Source organism: Parus major, chromosome 6 (assembly GCF_001522545.3).
Source record: "Parus major isolate Abel chromosome 6, Parus_major1.1, whole genome shotgun sequence".
Classification (NCBI taxonomy): Eukaryota; Metazoa; Chordata; class Aves; order Passeriformes; family Paridae; genus Parus; species Parus major.
The window spans coordinates 5,522,160-5,545,588 of record NC_031775.1 but is presented as its reverse complement, the minus strand read 5'-3'; the positions used below and the strand labels follow the sequence as shown (position 1 = coordinate 5,545,588).

The 23,429-nt window shown below is 39.7% G+C and overlaps 1 protein-coding gene across 1 annotated transcript in view; it reads right to left on the bottom strand.

The window, feature by feature from the left end:
- The window catches only part of CCDC6 (coiled-coil domain containing 6), a 56,234-nt gene that overhangs the window by 32,103 nt on the left and 702 nt on the right, over window positions 1-23,429 (bottom strand). Inside the window, exons 2-3 of the mRNA XM_015632449.1 lie at window positions 23,213-23,425; window positions 3,705-3,854 (exon numbers count right to left, since the gene is read on the bottom strand). Coding sequence (XP_015487935.1) covers window positions 3,705-3,854; window positions 23,213-23,425 — 363 coding nt within the window. The remainder of the gene's footprint in view (window positions 1-3,704; window positions 3,855-23,212; window positions 23,426-23,429) is intronic.

The following is a 23,429-nucleotide window of genomic DNA, read 5'->3' as shown; positions in this document are numbered from 1 at the left end:
AAGTTTTATGCCTGTTTTGCCCTTATTCTAATCCATATCTCACAGCAAGAAATAAGTAATTTTCTTAGTTATTGGTTTTAAACCACGACACTCTGCTAGGTGCTTTCAACAGAAAAGCAGTAGTTTTGAAACAGGCACAGAGTTGTAAATACTTGAAAAATCGAGAGTAAAAACATACGCAGTTTAGCAGAAGTACCTCTCCTTAGTTCCAAAATGCAAAGTTTTAGACAAAACAACAGATTCGTATGCAATTTTTTCCCTTATTCATCCAAAAGGCAGGAAGCCATTTGCTGTACAATGTCTGACAGCATGAATACTCCAAGTCTAGTTCCACATCAGACCAACACTGCCTGGCAAACCCAGAGATTAAGAGTTAATCCCAAACAAGAGTGGAGCAACCAACTGGAGGATACTGTATTCCTAGTTAAGTCATTATCAAAAGTCTGCATGTAATTTAGCTAGAATTCTCTACCGAGCAAAGATGCCAGAAATGGAAGTGGGCATTTATGAGCTCATTATTCTCCTAATAAACACAGAATTGCTACACTCTAGTGTGCAATGGTAAGTATTGGCACTCACAAATCTCAGGAAATGAAAAAAAACGGGATTATAATTATCTTACCTTCCTGCTCTAAAAAACATTAGCCAGGAATGTAGCCCCACACTTGTAAAATGGGAAAACTATCCAATTACAGAAATGATACTGTAATAAACTCTAAACTGACCATGTGATGTGTGCCAATATTGCCCTGTTTTCCAAAAAATGAGTTTGTTTGTATTATCAGGAGTTTATCTTCTCCTATTCTTAATCTATTGGTGTACGTGGGTATAATCTCCAGGATCCATCACTGAAGAATCAAAACCTGCAGACAGATAAACTTTCAGAAAACAAAAAACATCAGTTATAATTTTCAGTTCTTTGCTGCTTAAAAAATTGTCTGCAACTCATCAATATTCTAATGTCTATTTACTAAGTCCATGATCTCTGAAGAGATAAAGAACTTCATCCATGGAAACATATGGTAATACTGAAATGTTCCCTAATTCTACAGGTAAACTCTTTAGTGAAAGGGACCATTTCTTCTATATCATTTATAAGCTGCCAACCACATTACTGATATTTAGGAGAATATATCAATATTCTGGTTTTGTATTTACAGCAATTGTATCACATCAAAGACATAATCAAGGCATGAAATGAGATCTACATTCAGCATACACACAAAGATAGTTTTAATATTAAACTGTTTGCATTAAAACAAGTGCTCCACCTGTACTGCCAGTCTTGAGCCACTGTAAAGATATGAAAAGTCATGCAGAAGTATGGAAAACAGAACCTGCTGTAAGGTAAGTGTAAGGGAGGGGTTAATAACATTTGTAGCATATACCATAAACAGAAACACCATTGATGACTATGCACAAGCCACAGAAGTTTCAGCTCTGGCCTTGTGGAGAAGCAATGATACAACCCTTATCTCTTCTGCACACTAAAGTTTTCAGGTGAACCTCTAAGCAAGAAATTCCACAACACTCACCCTTCACAGGCCAACCACCACCACCACCACCAGGATGTTGACAGCTCTTCTCTTTTTCAAGCTACCTGGGCTATTATTCAGAGAGCACAAACTTAAAATTCACTTTCAAAAATTGCTATCTAATGGTGCTGAGAGAAATGACACGGCTTAAGGATGAACAATTTGGAACATAGGTGCATTTATGAATTGCCGTATTTTAAAATCTTCTGGTTGACATAACCATGTTTCTCAAAGGCTAAATGAGGCTTACAGCAAGGCCACATGGAATGAAATCTAAGGCTGCAGGTGGTGGTCAGAATTTTACATCCACACTCTTGTAGTTATGGCTATACAGCTTTATCTTTCAGCAGAAGCCTGCAGCTTGCCTGCTGGAAAGTCGGGTAATACTAGTCTGCATTCTGTTTCAGATGCTTCTCTGCATCTCCCTCCCCAATGAGAATGAAGTTGCATCCGTTAAGGTCTTCCAACAGACAAACAGTACAATGCCCTTGCATTGTTTCATACATAGCAATGAGCCAAGCACCCCTTTGGCCATTTTGAGAACAGTAGAGTGTTACCTTTTTCTTTATTTTTGAACAACAGTCTAAGGATAGTTTCTGAAAGTCCACAGCAAAAAAAGAATAAAAATAATCATATTTTTAGCTTGACAAGAAGTTTGTATTTTTCTCTGCAATGTTTGAACCTATTTTGCATAATTTTAACAATTTAAGAATGTTAAAGACAGTTAAAAAAAAACTTGTTAAAACAATCCCGTGAATTCTAGGAAAAAGCCTAAGCATGTTTAGAGCAATTACTTGATACAACAATTTACTTGCCGCAGAACTTCGTGGTACAAATTTGTGTGCAAGGTCATTCCTTCTAGGACTTTAAAACTCTTCAAACAAATCAGGTGTAATTCATACTTTTATTTTAAAGTAAGTTTTAGTTTCCGCTTTTTAATGTACAATACAGTCCATGTAACCTGGTTCTGTAACAGATTTCTACATCTTCCTTTCAATTAAACAACATTGTTCAATGTACCATTTCTCCCTTTACTGCAAGAGACTTCATTGGAAAGCTTTTTCTATAGTGATATCCGCATTTTACTCCAATTATAAAAGAACAGTTGATACCCCTACTTTACTGCCATCTGCTTCTCTGTTTTTCATGAAAATGTACGGCTTAGAAATCAAACATGTCTCTTACTCAGAAACATTCTTGTCAGTCCTCAAGAACAGCAAGAGGAAATAGTAATACCAAGTAAGGGATATTTTATCTTGCTACTGAGCTTCCTGTGTGATAACAGGCACCAAAGAGACAAAGTGAAAGCCTAGTTTTCAGTAACAAAAGTGCCAGATGGGATTAGCTCTAGTGGTGTTTCAAACACTGTATTTCCTAACTGCAAAGCGAAACATGCCTTCAGTCACCAGCTGCAGAACACAGCAATGCTTACAACATACAAATTAGTTTCTTTTAAAGTGCCTGGCTTTTCATGACAAACCTTAGAATCAACAGCATGAAAAAATCTCAGGCAGATCACATTAAACTCTCCCCTAACTTAGTACCCTGTCTCCTACAGGGGACAAAAGCAGGTATTCAGGCAAGGCTGTGAGAACACAGCAACCATGTCGAACCTTCCAACAAATGCTTAACCGCTTTTTAAAAATTAGCATCTTAGGTAGTGGAAAGAAGTTTCTCTGCCACAAATTGTCACAGAATCTTCAACTTTTTATTTTTACCATCAAACTGATGTGTTTTAATTCAATAGAAGCAACAGTTTTTTTACAAGTACGGACAAACTTACAGAAAAAGTTTCCTTTGAGGATTGCTGCAGATTTCAAGACTCATGTTAAAGTATCAAATACTCCAGAAAAATAAGTGTGTTTCACTAACATTTCAAATTAATCAGTAATTCTTGTCTGGAAGACAGAACATTTACTGCAAGCTACACCCATTTTTTGCATCAGTATATAAACTTCCAGGTTCTCAAAGCTGAGTTCGCAGATGGAAACTTTAAAGCAACATGTTAAAAAAAAAGTCACTCACTACATTTATTATACTTTGCTTTTATCAAATGTCAGCTTTCCAACCCTGACCACCTCCCTCAGACTACAGTCACACAAACAAAAAGTTCAGTCACCAGTCAATCCTGAGGCTCCTGGGAGAAACATCAGTAAAGGCACCAATTACCTGCATCAGTTTTCTTGAGAGCTCATTAGTGAGAAATTCCTCTTCCTTTTCATAGTTTACTGCAAGTGTTTCTTTTTCTTTCTGCAGAGCTTGAATCTTCTTAAATAGAGTATTACTGATGAATTCCTCTTCCTGTTCTGCCCTTGCTTGCTGTGAAATAAAGACATAGTTTTGAGAAAAAAGGTTCCTCTCAAGAAAGCTGCAATTATTCCATTCCTCTTTAAATGCCTATCATCCTGGAGGCCTGTGGGATGGATGTAAGTGCTGTTACCAACCCCTTTTATAACACCATAGCACCCTTTTTCGTTTTTTGTTTTCAATCTTGAGAAACTGCACTTGTGCTCTAAAAGCATTACAGATTCAGACACCTATTTCTACCTACTCCATGCCTGAAAAGGAACTCCTGTCTGAATGGCCTCCATTACGAGTTGAAACGGCTCAGACTGCTGCATGCGCCACTGTGCCTCCTTTTCAGATCCCTTGGACTGAGCTCTGCTTTCCAGGAGTCAAATAATGCTCCTCTTCTTTCACCCCGATACGCAGAGCTGCAGGCAGCATGGCTCCTCTCACAGGAACTCCTACCCCACACCACAAGGAAAACAGGTATGGTGCTTCTCACAACTGCTACTCCACTACATACAACAGCAACTCACAAAAATGCTATGGGGTAGCTTTAACCCAAGCTCCTCTGGAAATCTTTCCCATGCAGAATTACAAAAGGTGACAATTTCCATTTCAGCTTACTGCTAGCACCCTGCACAGCTCCACAGAAAGCCAGCCTGGGACACTGCTCTCTTGCATTCCCTACAGTTCAGACGTTAGTATGTTTTTTAAGCATCAAGTTGATAAATAAAACATAAAAGTTATCTTTTGAAAGCCTGCTCTGAAAGACCATGAAGGGTTATTTCATATGGGCAAACGAATAATCACAGCTACAAACTGGTAGAGAAAACTCTTAATACCACAGTTCAAAGCCTAGAACAAGTGACAGAAATACTACATTTACCCCATGAGGCAACACAGTGTTACGAGTGGTTTTGTTCCCTGTAATAAAATCCACAACTTAAACTCTTGAACTGCACCTATGTGCTTGGCCCTGATTCTAATAAAATTACACCACCTTATAACTTCTGCAAACATTCTGCTAGCTTTATGTCAGTAAACTTAGAGAAAGGAAAATCTAAGAACTGAAACAGATTACAGAAAGCTTATCTTCCATAGTCTTCTGCCCAAAACAAGACAAAATAATAATCTCTTTATACTTATTGTACACTGGAAAATGCTTGAAATATTTCATTATGTCAGTGAGCTTTTAACCAGAATGATACATTCCCTAGTGGTCCAAGAGCCAATTAGTTAGACACCTCCAATGTCTAGGAGAAAAGTTAATTAAAGAACATAACAGTCTTTCAAATTGGTGAAACAACAGGACAATTGCAAATTTTCCTCATAGTATCACCATTATAATAAAATCTAAAGCAGTGGTTTGGAAACTTCTCAGTTAGTCCTCCTTCCATCAAGTCCTTCTCTTCAAATCTTTGCCTCTGCCTTCTTGTGTCTTCTCCCATCTCTACTGATTTCTTTTCATGGCTCTTTCCTATTATCTATCTGCCACTATCTCCCTTGTCCCTGTCACCACTAAAGCTGGCACAAACCCAACCTGAAAAAAACAAAAAAAGAAAGAAAAGAAAAAGCCAGGGCAGGCAGAGTTTGCTGGCTTATCAGCTTGGGTCCTGCACAACGCCTCCTCTCTAATGTATTGCATTGCCATAGCAGAGAACAGCTTCTCCAGCATGTTCAGCAGTGGTATTACCTGTCACATCAAGAAAATAGAGTTGTCCAAGAGGTCTGAAGAAATGTTACATTGTCAGCTCACATCTCAATGGATTAAAACTCCTGGAATCTAACTGATCTGAATAGCATCATCTATCAGCTTCTAAATGTGCCTTTACTTAGAGCTACTAACCATTTTATGTCTTCAGAGACATTATAAAACAGAGTAAACAAGTCAAATTGCAAGCGCTTATTGTCCTCAAATCATTAAAATTCATGCATACTGTTCCAAAATCAACTCCTCCACTGCCTTCACTACATAGGATTTCTACTTGTGTCTGTTTTTCAATGGTTCAGACAATAGAAGACAGTAACATACCAAGCTTACCTAAAATTAAATTAGAAAGTATTTGGTTCTGAAAAACAAAAGAATGAGAGTATTTATGCTTTGATTTCTATTCATCTGTAACTTGCACAAATTTGTTCTGTTCATGCTTCGCACCAGTCAAAAGCTCTAAAATCCCTTCAGTATAGCACTGAGCCTGCACACCACCGTTTGCCAGATCCTGGTGTCAAATTAATGATGGAGTGCAGGCTGCCAAGATCGCTGTCCAGGCCAGTGCCCCTCCTTTGTGCCCGCGCGGGAGTTCATAAGGCCAGGAAGCAGGCCAGCACAGGCTGAGACACCCAGAAATGAAGCCTTTCCCTTCCTCCTCCCGTTTTCCTTTCCTGGATCTGCTTCCCCAGTTGGCATGCCACACCAATAGCGTGCTGGCACGCAGGAACAGGAGCGAGCAGCCCCAGCTCGCACCTGTTCAAGAACTGTCCTGCAACAACCCCTGTGCCCACAACGTGCAGGACCCCAGCCGACACACAGGTGGCTCAGGGCAAAGGGTGGGCAGGATTAAATCTGTATCCCTTACACGAAGAATGCATTTATCAACTGAACAAAAGCAACCCTACACATCTACAAACGAACTGTAAACCCCAGATATCCACACAGCACATTGAATATAACGAATGTCCATTTAATTACCCAAGGGTCAGCACTTTCAACACAAACATTTTAGCTGAAAAACATTAAACACTTATTTAGACTAGGTACAAAACACATAATTCATTACCATATTTCTTCTAAATTTCATACTGAAACTTGCCCTTTATCTTGTTACTCATTAATTGGTGACAGTTAAATTATCTCAAGTAATAGGATAGTTCTTGTTTACCTTAATATTGCCTAAAATCTTGAAATCCATTACTCATTTAGCCAATAATCAAACTGACTTTTCTGGATGTGAATACACTGTTTTTCCAAAGGCATAACCTGTCTTTTTATTAAGTATCTGTATTTGAAAAGAGGTTTGATATCATCAGCAAAAAAAGAGAAACAATAGAGAAATCAGAAATGCCAGGTCTTCCACAAGGGTATAGTGTTCTTGGTTTTTCTCTATTATCCATATCACAGTTAACATGCAAAAATACTAACAACCATTTACCCTGTTCTGTGTACCATATTACAAAATAAATTGCTAAGGCACTGAGTGATCAGTCACTCTCTGGAAACCTGTAACAATCTACTTTCACCCCAGATTTTCTGTATAGCAGACATATCCTCCTGTCTCCCATGTCTCAAAACTCCATGCACAGCTAACTTGGAGCATTCCATAGATGCATCCGCTAAGGAAAATCTCTAATTATTGTGGTTAAGACCATAAATGCAAGGGCTATCATGTTACTTTGCAGGAAATCAAGAATAAAGAGGGTGATAAAAAGCACCTCATGCATATAAACCACAAAAAAACTCTTATATTTTTGAGGAAGAAAAATCCTATTAGTTTTATTGCAGAAGCTTGTGAAATACTGATCACTAGTAGAGATGATGCATGAAGTGCTCTAAAAAAATCTGTCCTTGTAAGCTTAAATTCCAAGTAATTCTGAAAGAACTAAGAAACATTTTCCTAAACTGTACATAGTAGCCAAGTATCGTATTAGGAAGCGAACAGCACTAAAGTTCTTTTTCCACGTGCTGCATATACATATGCATCCATAAACTGGAAGGTTTGGTGTTAAAACATCTTCCTTCTCTCAGTTTTTCTTGTGAATATACCTTTAGCAGACCAGATTCACACTGCTGAATTTCCCTCTGCTCTCTCTCTTGGTTCTAGCACAAGCAGCAGCTTCTGTTTCTGGTGGGATGCTCTTTTTCTGTATCACTGCACCACACACTGACCACGCTGCTCTAGTGGTACTGTATTATATGAAGCACAAAAATCCAGTACTTCTGATGAGGCATCAGCTTAAACAGAGTCACATAAAAAATAACCATAACAAAAAAAAAAAAAAAACAACCCCAACCAAACCAAACAAAACAAAACAAAAACAAAAAAAAACACCCCACATGCAAAAAAGCAAAAAACCAAAAACTTTAAAAATCCCTTTTCCCCCCTCACCACTTCTGAAATTTTCACAAAAGCTATCACCTTCCTGATACTGCATAGGAAGCAAGTTCAGCAATCCAATTAACACCTTCTCTGTAGTCTGTATCAGCACATTATCAGTGACCTGACATGAACATGTTTTTGCATTTTACTGTCAAGTGTCATTTCAGACAATTTCAGTTGTAAACCTCACACAAATGCTCCAGGCACCTACACTCCAACCACCTGCAAGGCAGATGCCAAGCATGCCCAGCCTGCATCACCTGTCTCCAGCAGCATCCAGGGTAGAGACGACACAAGATTTCAGGAGATCTTGTTGGTAACAGCCTACCAAGCATCGTGTTTTAATCCAGCCTTGAAGGTCTTTTATCTTTATGTCAAGAGCCACCATGACCTCTTTACCTTTCATCCAGCTTTTCCTGGTGCAGTTCCTGCTGACAGGGCTCTGTGGACAATATAACCCTGCAGATGGAGCTAAAGAGCAGTTTAATCTGATGAGAAACTCAATCTTTGCTACTGAATATAGATTAAAAGCTTGGGACAGCTTCAGGATGAGATGATCTCAGTCACTACACGTGTCACTCTGAACTAACGCTATCACTTCAGAAAACAGCCCTCACGAAAGTCCTACTAAATAGGATGAGGTAAACAGGATGAGATGTGCAGGTAGCTACAATGACATGATTTTTGAATATGCAGTTCTTGCATAAAATAAAATCTAAGCTTCCCAGCTTTCCTGAAGTATACACTCCTCCTCTAGAAGTACTAACTCAAGTGACTGCTTTGGCCATACTTTCTGGCACCAGGTTAAAATGATACAGAAAACTACTGATCTACAAATTCAGTAAACGTTCCAGTGAGCTGATACTGCTCCCTTATAGGAGAAACTTTTTCAGTGCAGCTATTTTTTTCCTATAAACCTTCCAGCTGCAACTGAAATGACCACAGTCCATGCAATATGCCTTAGAGACAAGGAGAAACATGAACCACCGCAAGAACAGAAGTCAACAGCAAATCCGAGAACTCCCATTTACTGCCAACTACAGCGACTGCCCAGCAGCACATTCCTGGCTGTAATGGATAATGGACAAGGAATTCCCACCCAAGTCCCAGTAATGATGTGGGCAGTTTTCCCCTCACCCCAGGAAAGGTATTTCTTTCAGCTGGGTGGCCTGTCTGAGAGAAAAGAGCAAATGCTCTTGTGGTTGAAGTGGTGAACTGGAATTCCAAGTTCTGGGGTCAATTTGTAGTCTGATTTCCTGTCTGATCTATGACAAACCCCAAGGGTAATTTCGTCTGGTCTGCCATAAAAGTACCTTTTTGTTTTTCTTCTCTTCCCCACTTTAAGAGGAGTTTTCAGGACTGAGAGAGCAATAGGAAGAAACATGCATTTTTATCTTTGGACATACAGTATCTCCTAGAAGTCGCCCACAAGCAGTAATACCTTTCCTTCAGGACCCCAAGCTGCTGGGCTGATTTTTTTTTTTTTTTTAACACAGACCTGGCAGTGTAGGAGTAATGTGGCTTTTTGGTTGGTTGGCCTCTAAAAACAAACAAATAACAGACACCACCCTCCAATCCCCCCAAAAATTACGAACTTATAGGCTTACCAAAAGTTATTTTCCAAATACACTAAGGAAGACATAAATTTATTATTGAAACTCATCCTGAGAACTTCAACTACTCTAAACATAACCTACTGTGTAACATTAAAGCCACTGAAGCAGAACTGCTACGAAGTACAAGTCCTATTATATTACAGCTGTTGAGTAGATGAGTTCTTCTGCAAGAGGAGACAAAAAGAGATCTGTTTTTTATTATAATAGTAACACAATTTATTACTGTAATAAAAAAGGAAAAACTTTGTGATAAGCTACCATTTGAAGTATTATAATACAGTTCCTTTTAATCTGCATTTATAGTTGGAAAATCTCTGTCCCCTTCATCCCCCACCCTCCTTTTTAAAAGGTCAATTAGGTTTTGGCCAGACATGTCAAAACACCTCTGTCACAGCACTCCTGCTGCCAGCTCCAGGCACAGCAAGTTCTTCCTGTGATGCCTACCAAGTGATCCAACATATGGCCACACAAATCCACAACGGATGCAGACCAACTAGAGAAATGAGCTGACTCAACACAAGAAATACATTTTTCTCTCAAGTGAGTTTTAACCACACTCAAATGTTTTCAGCTTAACATCACTCATGCAGCCTCATGGGACCTTCTCTCAAAAACTCAGATGCATACATCTTGAGGTTTGGGAAGAGCACTTGAGAAAAGCCCTCAGACCAGTTTCCTAAACACCAAAGTCACTGGTATTCTTTCATGCTAAATAATCTGTTAGCATCAGCAATGAAGTAAATTGTTTGATGGTATGCAATCCCATTGTACACACTTCTTTCTCTGCATTTTGTTGTTGACCTGAAAGTCTTGCACAACTGAAATACATAAGTGGTAAAAATGAAATAAGCAAGTTATGAAAACAAGCTCATTTGACAAGCATAAATATCAATAAAATGAATGCATCTAATTACAAACAAAGAATAACAAGCTATATAAATTTCATAATTAAGACAATCAATTCCTGAATTTACTTACATAATTGAAAAGTAATTTAAACCGTTTTCTTCAAAACACAAAAAACCACAGTATACTCCCTTCAAGTGTTTTTATTATATCAAAATACTGGTATTAAGTAGTTAATAAAAATGCAGCATGTGGAAAAGCCACGTTTTCTGTGACCAACAAAATGTCAAGATAAGGCCTAGAAAAATGTATCAATAACTTTTACTGAGCAGTTTAACCATGACCACATATTGCTACACAAGTCTTAATGTAATTAAAGGTTATATGGTAATAAAGCACCATAAAGGAAAAAGTAGCAGGGTTGTACAGGCTTACACACTTCCTATTCTGAACACTCAGCATGGCAACTTTAAGAATCTGATTATTCATTAGATGCATGCCTTATAGCTCTTATTTTTCATTCACTTAAACATCATCATGTAGAACAAGCTTCCAGACAGTTATCAGGGCTGGAGTCTCTGCTTCCAGCATGCAAGAGCTGTAACCTGAGCCAAAAGATGTCACAGGCCAAGGCAGGAATGACCCAGCAGGAAAATTAAATCTAGCCCACAGACCTTTCCAAATGGCTCTGTTTCATGAGGCTCTTCCTCTGTCCCGTGGCTGCACAGGCACCAAACATTTTCTACACTTGCTGCATTTTCAGCAGCACTGATTTCCAGTGCATGTGTGAAGTAGCTATAATGCATATAAGCACCAACAAACCCACTGCCCCTAAGTCCTCAAGTTCATTGCAAATACTGCTTCAAAATGCACATTAAATGTTCCTCAGAAGGGCTGTAATGACTGCACATAAAAACATGGTCAGGAAGGCACCAAGAATGAGGCCCTGTGAGACAACTCCACCATCAGCACAGCACAGGCAAGGGACCATTCCCAGCAAAAGGCTTTGGCAACACTTCTCCAGAAGATGACATGCTTTGCCAGGGACTTCCCCATCTTTGCTAGTTTATACCCTGCCAAAGATTTACATTGACAAAGACAGCCAAAGACATGGAAAATACAGCTACACTATCATATCAAATTCTGAACCAAAGTTTGAAATACCCCTCTATTAATCCTTTATGGATGACCACTAGAAAGAAATTTTTGCTTTATACTTCAACATCTAGTTGCACTGCTGCTTTACTGCTGGATTTTTTGTACCAGAAATAGTTTGCTAGTTAATTAGTAGTGTAAAACAAAAAGAAAACAGAAGCACATGGAACAGGTTTTGCTTTTCCTCAGCCTCAATATAAAAATGCTGAAAAACATCACAAAGATGCACATGTACACATAACAAGATTTGTAGTTTTATTTTCAGTTTGAATTTTCAAATGCACAGACTTGTCAATGTGATAGAAAAAAGATCATATTGCTCATAGCTGATCTTGTAGCATATACTGTTTTGTTGGAGGTGGTGTGTGTTACTAATTTTCCACTGCCTGTGCGATTTAACTATCCATTTTAAAATGCTGGGGTTTGTTTGACCTGCACCTATAATACTCAAATTTAATGAAATCTAGTTGTTATGCTACTTACAAACTAATAACAACTTAAATCTCAGCAACATCACCATTAATACTAGAACCTACAAGGAATGTAGCACCCCAGTACAAATTACTCTGATATCAGATGTCTAATGCATAAATACTTCTTAAATTAACATATTTTAAATGTTTTTTTGTCTATTTTCTGCCTACTGATAATTCATCATTCATCTTCAATTTAACCACACATTCACTAGTTCACTTTGCTAGGCCAACCAATTAGGAAACTTAAAACTGCACATTCCCAAAATTTCAGAGCAGGAACAGCAAAAGATTTAGCGGAAGAGTAGACTATTAGGTGACTAACTTAATATGCAGCTTCTCTTCAGAGGTACGTGGGGACCAAAAGGCACTGGGTTATGTTCTAAAATAACAAACTTCTGCTAAAAACACAACCACAACAAACTTCTGTTACAAGTAGTTCTGCAGCCACAACTGTTTCTCCACTCCAAGGAAAACGGCACAAATGAAAGCAGTGAACAGAGATTTAGCAGTCACCCACACCAAATAACCTTCACGAATATCCCACTTCACATAGTCCAGGTAACTTATTGCAAGCATGCAAATATGAAAAACATGCTTTTCTTCATCAGAGTACATAGTAAGAGTGGAAGTGTAATTCTTTTACACAGAATTTTCCATACAGCAGGTGCCAAACCACTCTGCACAGCATGCGCCGTGCAGTGCCACCAGCATACCACAGGTATTAGCAGCAACTCTCCCTGTTCCCAGGCAGAAGACTGAATTTTCTCACTTCGACTGGGTCCTGATCACCAACTGCCTATGTATTCATCATCCTTCCCTTCTAGGTAAAAGTGGCTTTCAACACTTCTTTCAAATGTGTATAACCTCTTACCAGAGATATACCTATCTACATCAATCAACCTATCCTCCTTTAAATTTTTTAAAACTAGGGATAAAGACCTACAGATAAAGATCCATTTATCTGATCCATTTATCCAGTTTTAAAACTCACCATGTAATTTCTTAATTTTCATTAAAACTGTTAAATCTTTTTTATTTGGTGGTGCAGAGGCAGGAAATGGGATTGCTGTTGGGTTGGGTTTTTTTGTTTGTTTTGTATGACAAATTCAAATACAGCCTAGGTAATCATTAGGGACGGCAATGTTTTTCCCCACAGTAGCAAGGTGTCCTTAACCACTCAACACAAATGACCTATTAAGAGGTTTAAAATCTCCCCCAGTTTCTTCTTACACACACTGACTTTCCAGAGAAACACTTTCACAGTAATTAACAAGAGCTGGAGATTAAATTGTTATTAATTATAATCATACCTTTTCCTAAACCAAACCAACATATTCACAAAGTGGACACAACACTGTCCAAATCACTGCTAAGGCACATTAACTTGAGCTTCATTACAGAAAATGTTTCTACTCCACCCCTCCTAGGACTCAGTGAGTAGTTTTCTGTTTTTTGTTTTTAATCCCCTTCTCTACAGTTTGAATATGTTACAGTACCTCTCAGAGTATTCCAAAGAGCAATCTCTTTCTACGGCTTCTAAGGCAAAAAACAAGTTTATTAATGTAGTGTATGAAAATATTATGAGTAACATGAAAAAATACATTCTTTGCCTTTGTGTTCTCTGTTTCTGGTCCCTACAAACAGAGATTTGCAGGATGTGGGGGAATGCAATCATCCTTGAATATTCATTCCATACAGAAATGGAAAAATAGGCCTAACACAGAGACATTTTTTAGGAAATGCCTACCCCACCTTTCATTCAAAGAGCAAGGACATTCCAGTTACACATGTCAATATTCAGAGAAACAAGAGTTTTTTGCAGATCTAGATTTCAGGTTAAATTTGCTCTCTGGAACAGACTTTAAGAGTGTCCCTCTTCTTGACCCAACCAGGATTTCAGGGCCTGTGAGGATAGAGGTTTTACCTAGTTAATAATTCCTGTAGTGGCAACACTAGCTATGACAAAATGTCTACTGTTCATTTTTAACAGATGTGAAAAACATATACCCTTTAAAGCTCTTGTAAAAGTGCTGGTTAAATTCCTACATTTTGTAAATTTTGTAATAGTGGCTTTTGCTGTTTATTTGAAAAACCCCACCACTTGGTGAAAGTAGAAATTAAACTGCAAGTCACAGAAAGAGCTTAACTTCGTATTGTGACACGCTAAATATTGCTGGGTTTTATCATGTCTGACTTGTTAAGAAACATTAATACTTTCACTCAGAACCAAAGCATATCATTGTGGGAATTATTTATATATGTGGTAGGAGTTTTAAGTATGATTAGCACCACCACCACCAATGGAACTAAAAAGGCCTTAGCTTTACAGTAATAAGCAGAAACATCACATTTTAGTCAGTTTAAAGAATTAAAGCATCTGAGGAAACTTCAGAAACAGCTGAAACACTGCTAGGCTGTTTCCATCTACAGCAGGGCTGAACAGATGCTCATGCACCTTACTAAGCCCTCCCCAAACCGAGACCAGATTGTGTGTAATATTAGAAATTTCAAACTCGGTAAAATTCAGAACTAAGAGAGGAAGAGAAGCCTTATTTGAAGAGCTTTTCCATCAGTTAGACTATCAGCTAAGCTGAGGAAATACCTTCCCTTCCAGGAAAAAACTGCTGCAAGGGAATGCATGAAGGGATAGAGGACTCTCAGGAGCTGAAAGGATCATCCCCAAAGGCATCAATTAGCCTACAATGCCTGTATTTTAACTGAATAGTTGAAATAATTACAACTTAAGTGCCAGGATTAGGAAATGCTTCAATATTTCTGTAAAAATCGCTGCAGCTTTTATCAAGTAACCCCTGCACCCCACAGAAAAAGATGTGAAACCTGCACATCTGTAATTCAGAGTTCCCTACTTTAGAGACATTTTTACTGTGAAATACTTCACCTCAATTGACTTGCCATCATTTTTACTTTGCTCTCCATCCCATACATTGAAATAGGACACTAACAGACTACCTAATTAAAGGTCAAGACACATCTTCAGTCAGACAGAAGGACCTGACTGGAGAAGAGGAATATGAGATGTTCCCTTCTGGAGATCCCCAGTCTGCTGCATTGGAAGCAAGACATTGCAAGAATGTTTTCTGTTACACATGCAGGGAGCTTGCTTTATATTGTATTTTTTGCCTCTCTTCTAGAGCATGTCTGTCTCTTTTTCATTCATTTTGTTGGAACCCCAAATCCTGTGCATAATTCAATTTGTACATTTTGTCCCTATTCTCCTCCCTTCATTTTGTGTTTTGTTTTGGTTTTTTTTAAGGGGAAGACAAAAAGGATTCACCCCTTGCTCTCCTGCTAAATTCAGTAACTATGGTCTACACACACACACACCCCACCCAGAAAAAGAGCAGCAAAGCAGCTGTTTCACTGTTTTTACAAGGCTATGCTGAGATACATCGTATGTCTACTGCTGACAACTTTCATTCCTGCAAAGGACAGCACTGTATCATTTCTTCATTTCAATCACATTAAGGTGTGTTTGTGAGACATTGCCATTCCATTCTCCTGCAGCTCCTCACAAGTCCAGCTGCCTGATCATCGTTTGCAGCTGCCATAGTCACCATTTCAGAGGCTTCCAACACTGCCAGTCCCCACCTGGAATTCCATCCAAGCACCCTTTATGAGGTGTAGTGGAAATAAAATCTTTTGCAAAGTCTCCAGCAGATGCATAAGATTGCTCACTACAGATCTGTATTATTTGCTCAGTTACTACAAGGAGCTTTAGCACTGAGAGTCTGTAGCTGAAAATACACCCCATGTATACCAACACTTCAAACCAAGAATTTGGAAAACAACAGCTTCAGCATTAAAGTCAGTACCAGCAGTAGGAGGAAACAAGCAATGGGAACAAGTAAACAGAATTAACAAGTGCAAGAAAACCACAGATGACCATGTACCTACCCAGGAAAGAGTTTAATAAAGTGAAATAATTTTCCCTCATCAGTATTAAAATTCAAACTCCATTAAAGTTAAAACCACAATTAAAATGAAGTACAGAATTTCCAGGATTTGTCTGTGCTACCTTTCTAATACTGATATGAGCAACAGTACCAGAAGCTTTAAAAACCTCAATACTGATTATTATATCAGCTGATGTGAAAAATGCAAAATTCAGCAATCATTTGGGCAAGTGGCTAAAAAGAAGGTTAAAAATGTCTGGCAGATATACAGCAGGAGCATATATGAATATTTTTTCAACTGAAAGCAAACCTGTTGTTAGGTGCAAAATGCAGTAAAAACCAAAGCAACCTCTCCTTCAAAATGCTTTTAAGTCACTGGAGATACACCAAGGAAGAATGGCCCTTAGTCTCAGTAAATGTTCAAACCTGACAATAAAGTGCATTCTTAAAATAAAAGCTGATTACAAACCAGTTCTGACACAGAATTCATGATACAACCTCAATGAGAAAGTTCATTTGAGAAGCAAAATTACTTTCTATGCAGAATAGCAAGCCCACAGAAATACCAAGAACTTTGCCTTATTAAAAATTCCCAAATGTACTCTACCATTTCAGTTCTTATTTCACTTTCATCCCCAAAGTAATTCAGTATGCCTACTGACTAAAGACATTCCACCATTATTAAATATGGGAACGTCACATAAAGTAACTCATAATAAAAGTATAGTTGTATAATATTTAAAGGCAAGCAAAACTAGGTGGTTATCAGAGTTTGATATCAACCCAATGGCAATACTGTAAACAAATTAATTTACTGTATAAAGGAGAGAAACATTAAACAGGTCATTCAGCATGGTTTTACAGAGAACAAGTTGTGGCAGATAAGCAAAGATTCATCTTTCAGCCAAGGACTATTTGTAATAAAGATAATCACAAAGGTGTAAGGTGTGTATAAAGCACCCATATGAGTTTTTGATTTAGTAATACATGACAAACGTTATTTTAAAATGGTTATAAAATAAGGTATACATCATGAGTTCCAAAGTGGCTTACTGACCTCAAAAATACTCATCAGAGGAAAAATCCATTTCACAAACATGTACTAAGCAGGATGTTGTTTAAAATATTCCCCGCACAATTAATTAATTCTCCACACCAAATCAAGTGCTACTGGATAACCCAGCAGTACAAATCAGACCCAAACGAGGCACAGGAGTGCAACTGTATTTCTGCCAAATTAGCCAAAGCACACAGCAGCAAGCTCATTAAAGACGAATGACCACACTGGATAAAAAAATAAAAAATAAAAAAAAAATGTAAAGTTCGAAATTAAGCTATCAGAAACATTTGTGCAAATTTGAAGCAGGAAAGGATGTTTAGACTAGACCAGTGCATCATATTCATTCAACAGTGGATTTCCAGCATCTCAGAGCCTGAGAGCTTAGTTTAGTTTGTCAATGTAAACTGAAGTTGCCTGTTAAGCCTGTATCTTCATAAGGAGAAAGCAGAGGACCCAGAATACTCATTAACCCAGCCAAAAGGCACAGCAGGTACCAACAGCTTGGCCTTGACGAAATTGATGGGAAGAACAGAACGCAGGACAACAAAGCTTTTCTAAGCACTGTGATTCTTCATCTTCAAGAGTCTTCAAATTAAAACTGGTTACCCTTCCCAAAGACACATTTCAAGGTTAGTTAGAAGGTTTGTGTGGGAACAACTCACAAAAAATGTGACAAAAATTAAAGCAGATGATTAAATAAACCTCTGGAGCCTCAAACTCCCTGAAAGTACAAGCTGTTGATTAATATTTGAATTAAGTTCAGAAACATTGACTTTTTCTGAGGTTTTTGTTTGTTTTTATTTTAAACAGCATTCAGGAAGGCCTACAACACATCCCAGTAACATTCTGTTAATACCACTTGGGCCATGTTTTTCCCCGGGAATCGGATATGCCAGTGGCTGTGTGTAACTACCGAAGGGAAGGAGATGCTACTGCACCTTGCTATTACTGGCTGACCAGCCATACAGCAAAAGCTCCTCTGGCCATGCTACCCCCTAAGGGCCAAGGCAGCTAACATTAAAGAGCATTACTAAACATCATTTTTCCTTTACAGACATTTGTACAACAGAAACTTCTTGACAACCTGAGGCAAATGTAAAACTGAAATAACAAGACAGTCATTTCCTACATGCCTGGTCTTGGAAAAAATGTGCCTGAAAAATTTCAGATGTACTTACATGGTGCGTGAATTTGCTAATCTTAGCAACAACGTTGTCTTTACTCTAAAAAGAGGGAAGCAAAGCATTTCTAAAATACGTTATTTTTGAGCTACTTTCAGCTTAGTCCAGCTTCAAACTGGAGTGATAAATTACACAGCAGGATACAAAAGCCCCAAGCAGGTTTCTTACATTTACAAAAGACATCACAGAACTGAGAGTATTTTTCACACAAGAAAGACCTTCTTTAAAATCAAGAGCAAATAACAGATTCACATTTTGTAAAGTATTAGTATGTTTCTTTCCTTGGTTTGCTTTTTACCTCTATCTATTACTAATTGATTTATTTTACTCATCCCCATGCCCTTAGCAGCACCTTTTAAAGGTTCCTATTTCAGTTCAGATAGTCTATCCTGCCCTTTTTCTTCTACTATTAAGAGACACCTTCTGTACTGGAACAGGTGTTCTGCCTTGAAATTCCGGTGCAAACTCCAGAAAAGAAAAAACATTTTTGCAAGAGATTTTTGACAATACAGCACACCCATTCACTTTCCCAAACTATCTTTCGAGGCTGACGTTTTCCATGAAGATCCACAACAGCAGATCTCATGTACACAAACAGATCCCTCTGCACACTTCATTGAGAACAAAATGCAAAGTTGTATTTATTTCCAGCATCCAGATCTCACTGTTATTGGGAAAACTGTAACAGGTCTCAGTAGCACACAGGATTTTTCTGATCTGCAAGCCCCAGAAAGCCTGTTTGCTTTCAGAAGATGGTTGTTATTGAAAGCAACAACTTTCTTCAGGATTTAAGTAGGGGGTGAGGAAATAGGAGCTGAGTAAGGCTTTTTTTTTCTATTGTTTCTCCCAACAGGTGGGAGGCTTTCACACAGCTCTACAGAATCACAGAGGAGGCCAAAAAGCCAGGAAATGCAAATGCCCTCTGCCAGCACTCAGGGAATGAGAAGAGCTAACCTGGAAGCCAAGGTGCAGAACACAGGTTTAGCTACAGAAACAAAGGTAGCACAGGTCTCACAGTAAAATACTACCACTCACAACCTGCAGCAGTCCCATGTCCCAGTGTTCCCTGACAGCAAGTGCTGCAAGCAGGCGCTACCAGACAGTGATAACTCATGGCAAGCTCACAAAAGCCAGCATATGCCATCAGCACTTCAGATCAGACTGGCTCATCCAAATTGATCATCCTGTTGGGGATCCACATAGCACCACAAATCGGGATTTCTAGGATCATTCTTGTCCCTACAAACCAAAATCAGGGAAAATTAAAAGAGATGTTCTTGTAAAATGTTACAATGCATTAAAACTGCTACATCAGGCATTTTGGAGTGGGAATGTTTTTAAATTAATGCTTCTCAAATACTCTACCTTCACCACAGTTAAAAAACTAAGAATAAGGTTTATTACATTTTAATTTTCTAACTCCACAGAAGATGTCTGACTATAGTAGGCCGATTTACGTGAGTTAAATTATCAAATCTAAAATCCTAGAGAAAGTATGTAGCAGACAGGGACTAAAACTTTTTGCTCTTAGAAGCATTCCATCCATATGAGGGCCTGTCAGTTCAAAACAATAAAAAAGAAAACCAAAATGCTTCCAGTATCAGCTAAAGGTCACATGGCTTCCAGTGAAATAGGATGGCTTGGTTACATCAAGTACTGAAGAGTAGAAAAAAAGGAGCTAAAAATCCAAATTCTACCAACTTCAAAAGAAACTTCCTGTCCAAGACATATGTCAACTGAAGTATTTCAGATTTTGTTATGTGCAACAATTCATTCTTTTGAAAAGCAGTCACCCCACCACCCAGGTCCAAAGGTACATTTATTTAACCAGAGAAGTTGTGCTGTCCCAGGCTTAGCCTGTTAAATACGACATCTCCTTGGTAGACCTTTTTCACCAAAAATCTAAGCAAATTCACACAGGAAATCCACTTCTGGTAGTGCAGCACTATAACCAAAACTCACTACTTCTCATCTGAAACACACAGCATCTCAGATCTTCAGGCGCCTGTTTTTTCCCAGCCTTGGCACCAGCCGTTCCATTTCCTTAAAAAGACCTTGCAGAAATACACCATGAGATCATACAACTGAGATTGCTAAATACATATAAATGAACCCTCTGCAAATGGCTCAAGTGATCTTAGTCATTTCTTCTTAATAACTGATCTGAAACTTTGCATCTTCTGATGTAATGCTCTTGCACTGCCAGAGAACACTTGAAATATCCCCAGCTTTCTCACTGCTTTGCTCCCCCTCTCACCGTTTGTTACCAATAATAGCAGGTGAGATAAAGTTATCACACGTATTTACTTACTTTCACAGTCTTGCACATGAACAGCAGCATAACTTCATTTGTATTTCAGGCAACTGGAAGGAGTACAGCTTGCACATATTTTTGGGTGTACGCTTAGTCCAAGCTGGCTTTACCTATTTCAGCTTGAAAGCAGCATTTGTTTTCACATGTTTTAGAAGACAGTACATACGAAGTTAGTGAGCACACAAGCCTGCCAAGCCAACACCTTCTCCCAGTCAGTTTTCCCAGTGCAACTGCCTAATCTATACTTAATTAACACTTTATTTTCAACCCTATTACACAAGTTAACTACAAATAGAACTAATAAGATCCTATGTGGCAAGCAATTTAGGTAATTCCTAAATTGACTATATCCACGCTGACATCAACAATAGTGCAAACACAAAGAGATGTCATATTAACACACCAGCATGGACACAAGAAGAAGGAAGAAGACCATAACCTTTTAACTGGTAAACCTTATAGGGAAAATACTCAAAATCATTACAGACAATGGTGGGAGCTGCAGAAAGAGAAAAGAGTCTCTGTGGCCTTGCACAAAAAAGCTCAAACAACAGGATCAGTGAAAGGTTTGCAGACGAAGAGCCGGTGTGGTTTGAGGAGTCACCTTCACCTACAGCACACAGGTTTAGTCATTCACCTGCTTTTTTGGCTACCTGTCAGTTCCATTTGTGCTTGTCCTCAACACCTGATAAAAATCAAAGCTGATTTGTGTCATTACAATGCCCACAACAGGAAGCATACACAGCGCCCGTCTGTCAGCACAGCAACACTGCGAGGAGCTGGAGAAGCAAATTGACAAAAGTTTAGAATCACTGTGGAGACAATCAGAAAATTTTCTATTCCTATGACGTTTACATACGAATGACACATATTTCAACATTCCAATAAAGTTGATCTCCAGTCACCTGCATACTAGAGCCACACCACAAAGTATTCTGACTGCAAATACATTTAAATTATGGACCATGTAAACCACAGCACAAAATCTCAGTGGTCTGAAAAAAGTTCTGTTTTGTATTCATTATTTCACCACTTGCTGAATTAGGAGTGGTTTACTTAGTTGTGCACACAGTTTAGCATACCAAATCCTGCATCAGCTACAGATGTCAGTTTTCCTGACAGCCTACAGGTTGCCATTGAAGTCTAACACCTCTCTTCTCTTTATCCAAAATGTCAAAAACAGACAGTTTCAGATTTAAGGAAAATATCTCCTTTTTATATATTAAAATCTGATGAAAATGTAAGATGATCAGTCCCTAGAGACTTTAATGCATACAAGCATTTTTTCCCAGTTGTTTACAAACAATACACCTACCAGGAGTTCAGAAAGATACTGTGCCTCTCTAACAGGCAGAGAGAAAATGTCTGACTGACAAGGCGCCTTAGCCCCTTTCAACATTTGAAGGCACTCCGCCGCTACCTAATTAAGGCACAGTCTCTTCTCGTAAAGTATTAACAAAGCACACATTTCCCCGACTAGCACTATATTTGTCATCCTTGAATAAATTACTTCTGTATTGTATTTCATGCACTCTTCCGGCCCACATCCTGCTAGACACTGAATGCTTACTACTAGGAGCAGATGAGCGGTATGCCTAGGCATGCTCCATTTCTTGGCTAGATGTATTGACAGTGGAAAAGCTGAGTATCAATAAAGCAGACATTACGCTCATAGCGAAGTACCCCCTGTGAAAAATCAGATGAGATGAGAGTGCGCACACGCAGGTGGAATTGGTCTCTCCTAAAAAATCTCCACCTGCACTGGCAAGGATGTTCAGGACAGTATCTGAGTTACCTTTAACCAGTCTTTAGCAAGTTACCTACTCTGCATGCAGGCCATGACCATTATGACACCTGAACAATCCCTTTAGCCACTGAATTAGCAAAAAACCCTCGAATTTAAGCTCCTAACTCCCAAGCTCATAGAGAAGAAAAGAACAATATTTTCATAGTATTTTGATGTGCAGTTTACTGAGGATTCCCTGCCTAACAGCAACCTATAAAATGGTGTTAACTCCAAGTTATCCTCAGAGTGCTCATAAACCAGGAGCTGAGCCCTTGACGGGACAGAGTGCTGCGATACTTGCATTATTTTTATTTAAGAGTCTTATTTAAATGAGTTTTCATAGAACTTGAAATACCACAGCTAACAGAACATTGCAAACAAACCAGACACTTCCTTGTGACCAAGACGCTATTCCTACAGATCGCCGCTTCTGCACAGTAGCTGAAGAGGTGACGGCTGAAGAGATAATCCGAAATCTCCGCAGATTACTTAAACTCCACAGAAATCTCTACTTTGAGAAACTTCAGGGGAACACAGAACATTGCCCTTCCCCTGCCCGGCCCCTCCCCGAGCCGCCGCCGCTCGGACACCGGGCAGGGCAGGCCGGCGGGGCCGCCTCCCCGCAGGGAGCCAGGCGGCCACGCGGGTCCGGGCGGGGGAACCGCCTCGGCTCCTCGCCGGTTCCGCTGCCGGTGCCCTCCCGGCGCCGGAGGGGGCGCGAAGGGCGCGGGGCGACCCCACCTGTGCGCGTCCCTCGCACCCCCCCGGTCGGGCCGCGGTGACAGCCGGGCCGCCCGAGGTGACTCGTCTCGGCGAGCCGGGAGGCAGCCGGGGGGGTGGAGGCGAGGCCGCGGCCGGGGCCGGGCCCGCCCTGCGCGGACACCCCGCGGCGGGGACACCCCCGCTCCCCGCCCGCCGGGCCCGGCGCGGCGCCGCCCGCACTCACGATGGTGACGCTGGCCTTGCGCAGGTCGCGGTTCTCCTCCTGCAGCGCCTTGCACTTGAGCTTGTAGGTCTCCAGCTCGATCTTCAGCACCTTGTTCTCCTGCTGCAGCGAGGCCAGGCGGTTCGTCAGCTCCTCCAGCCGGAACGGCGAGATCACGATCCCGCCCGATTTGCCGCCCCCCGAGGAGCCGCCGCTGCCGCCCGCCGCGCCGCAGCCG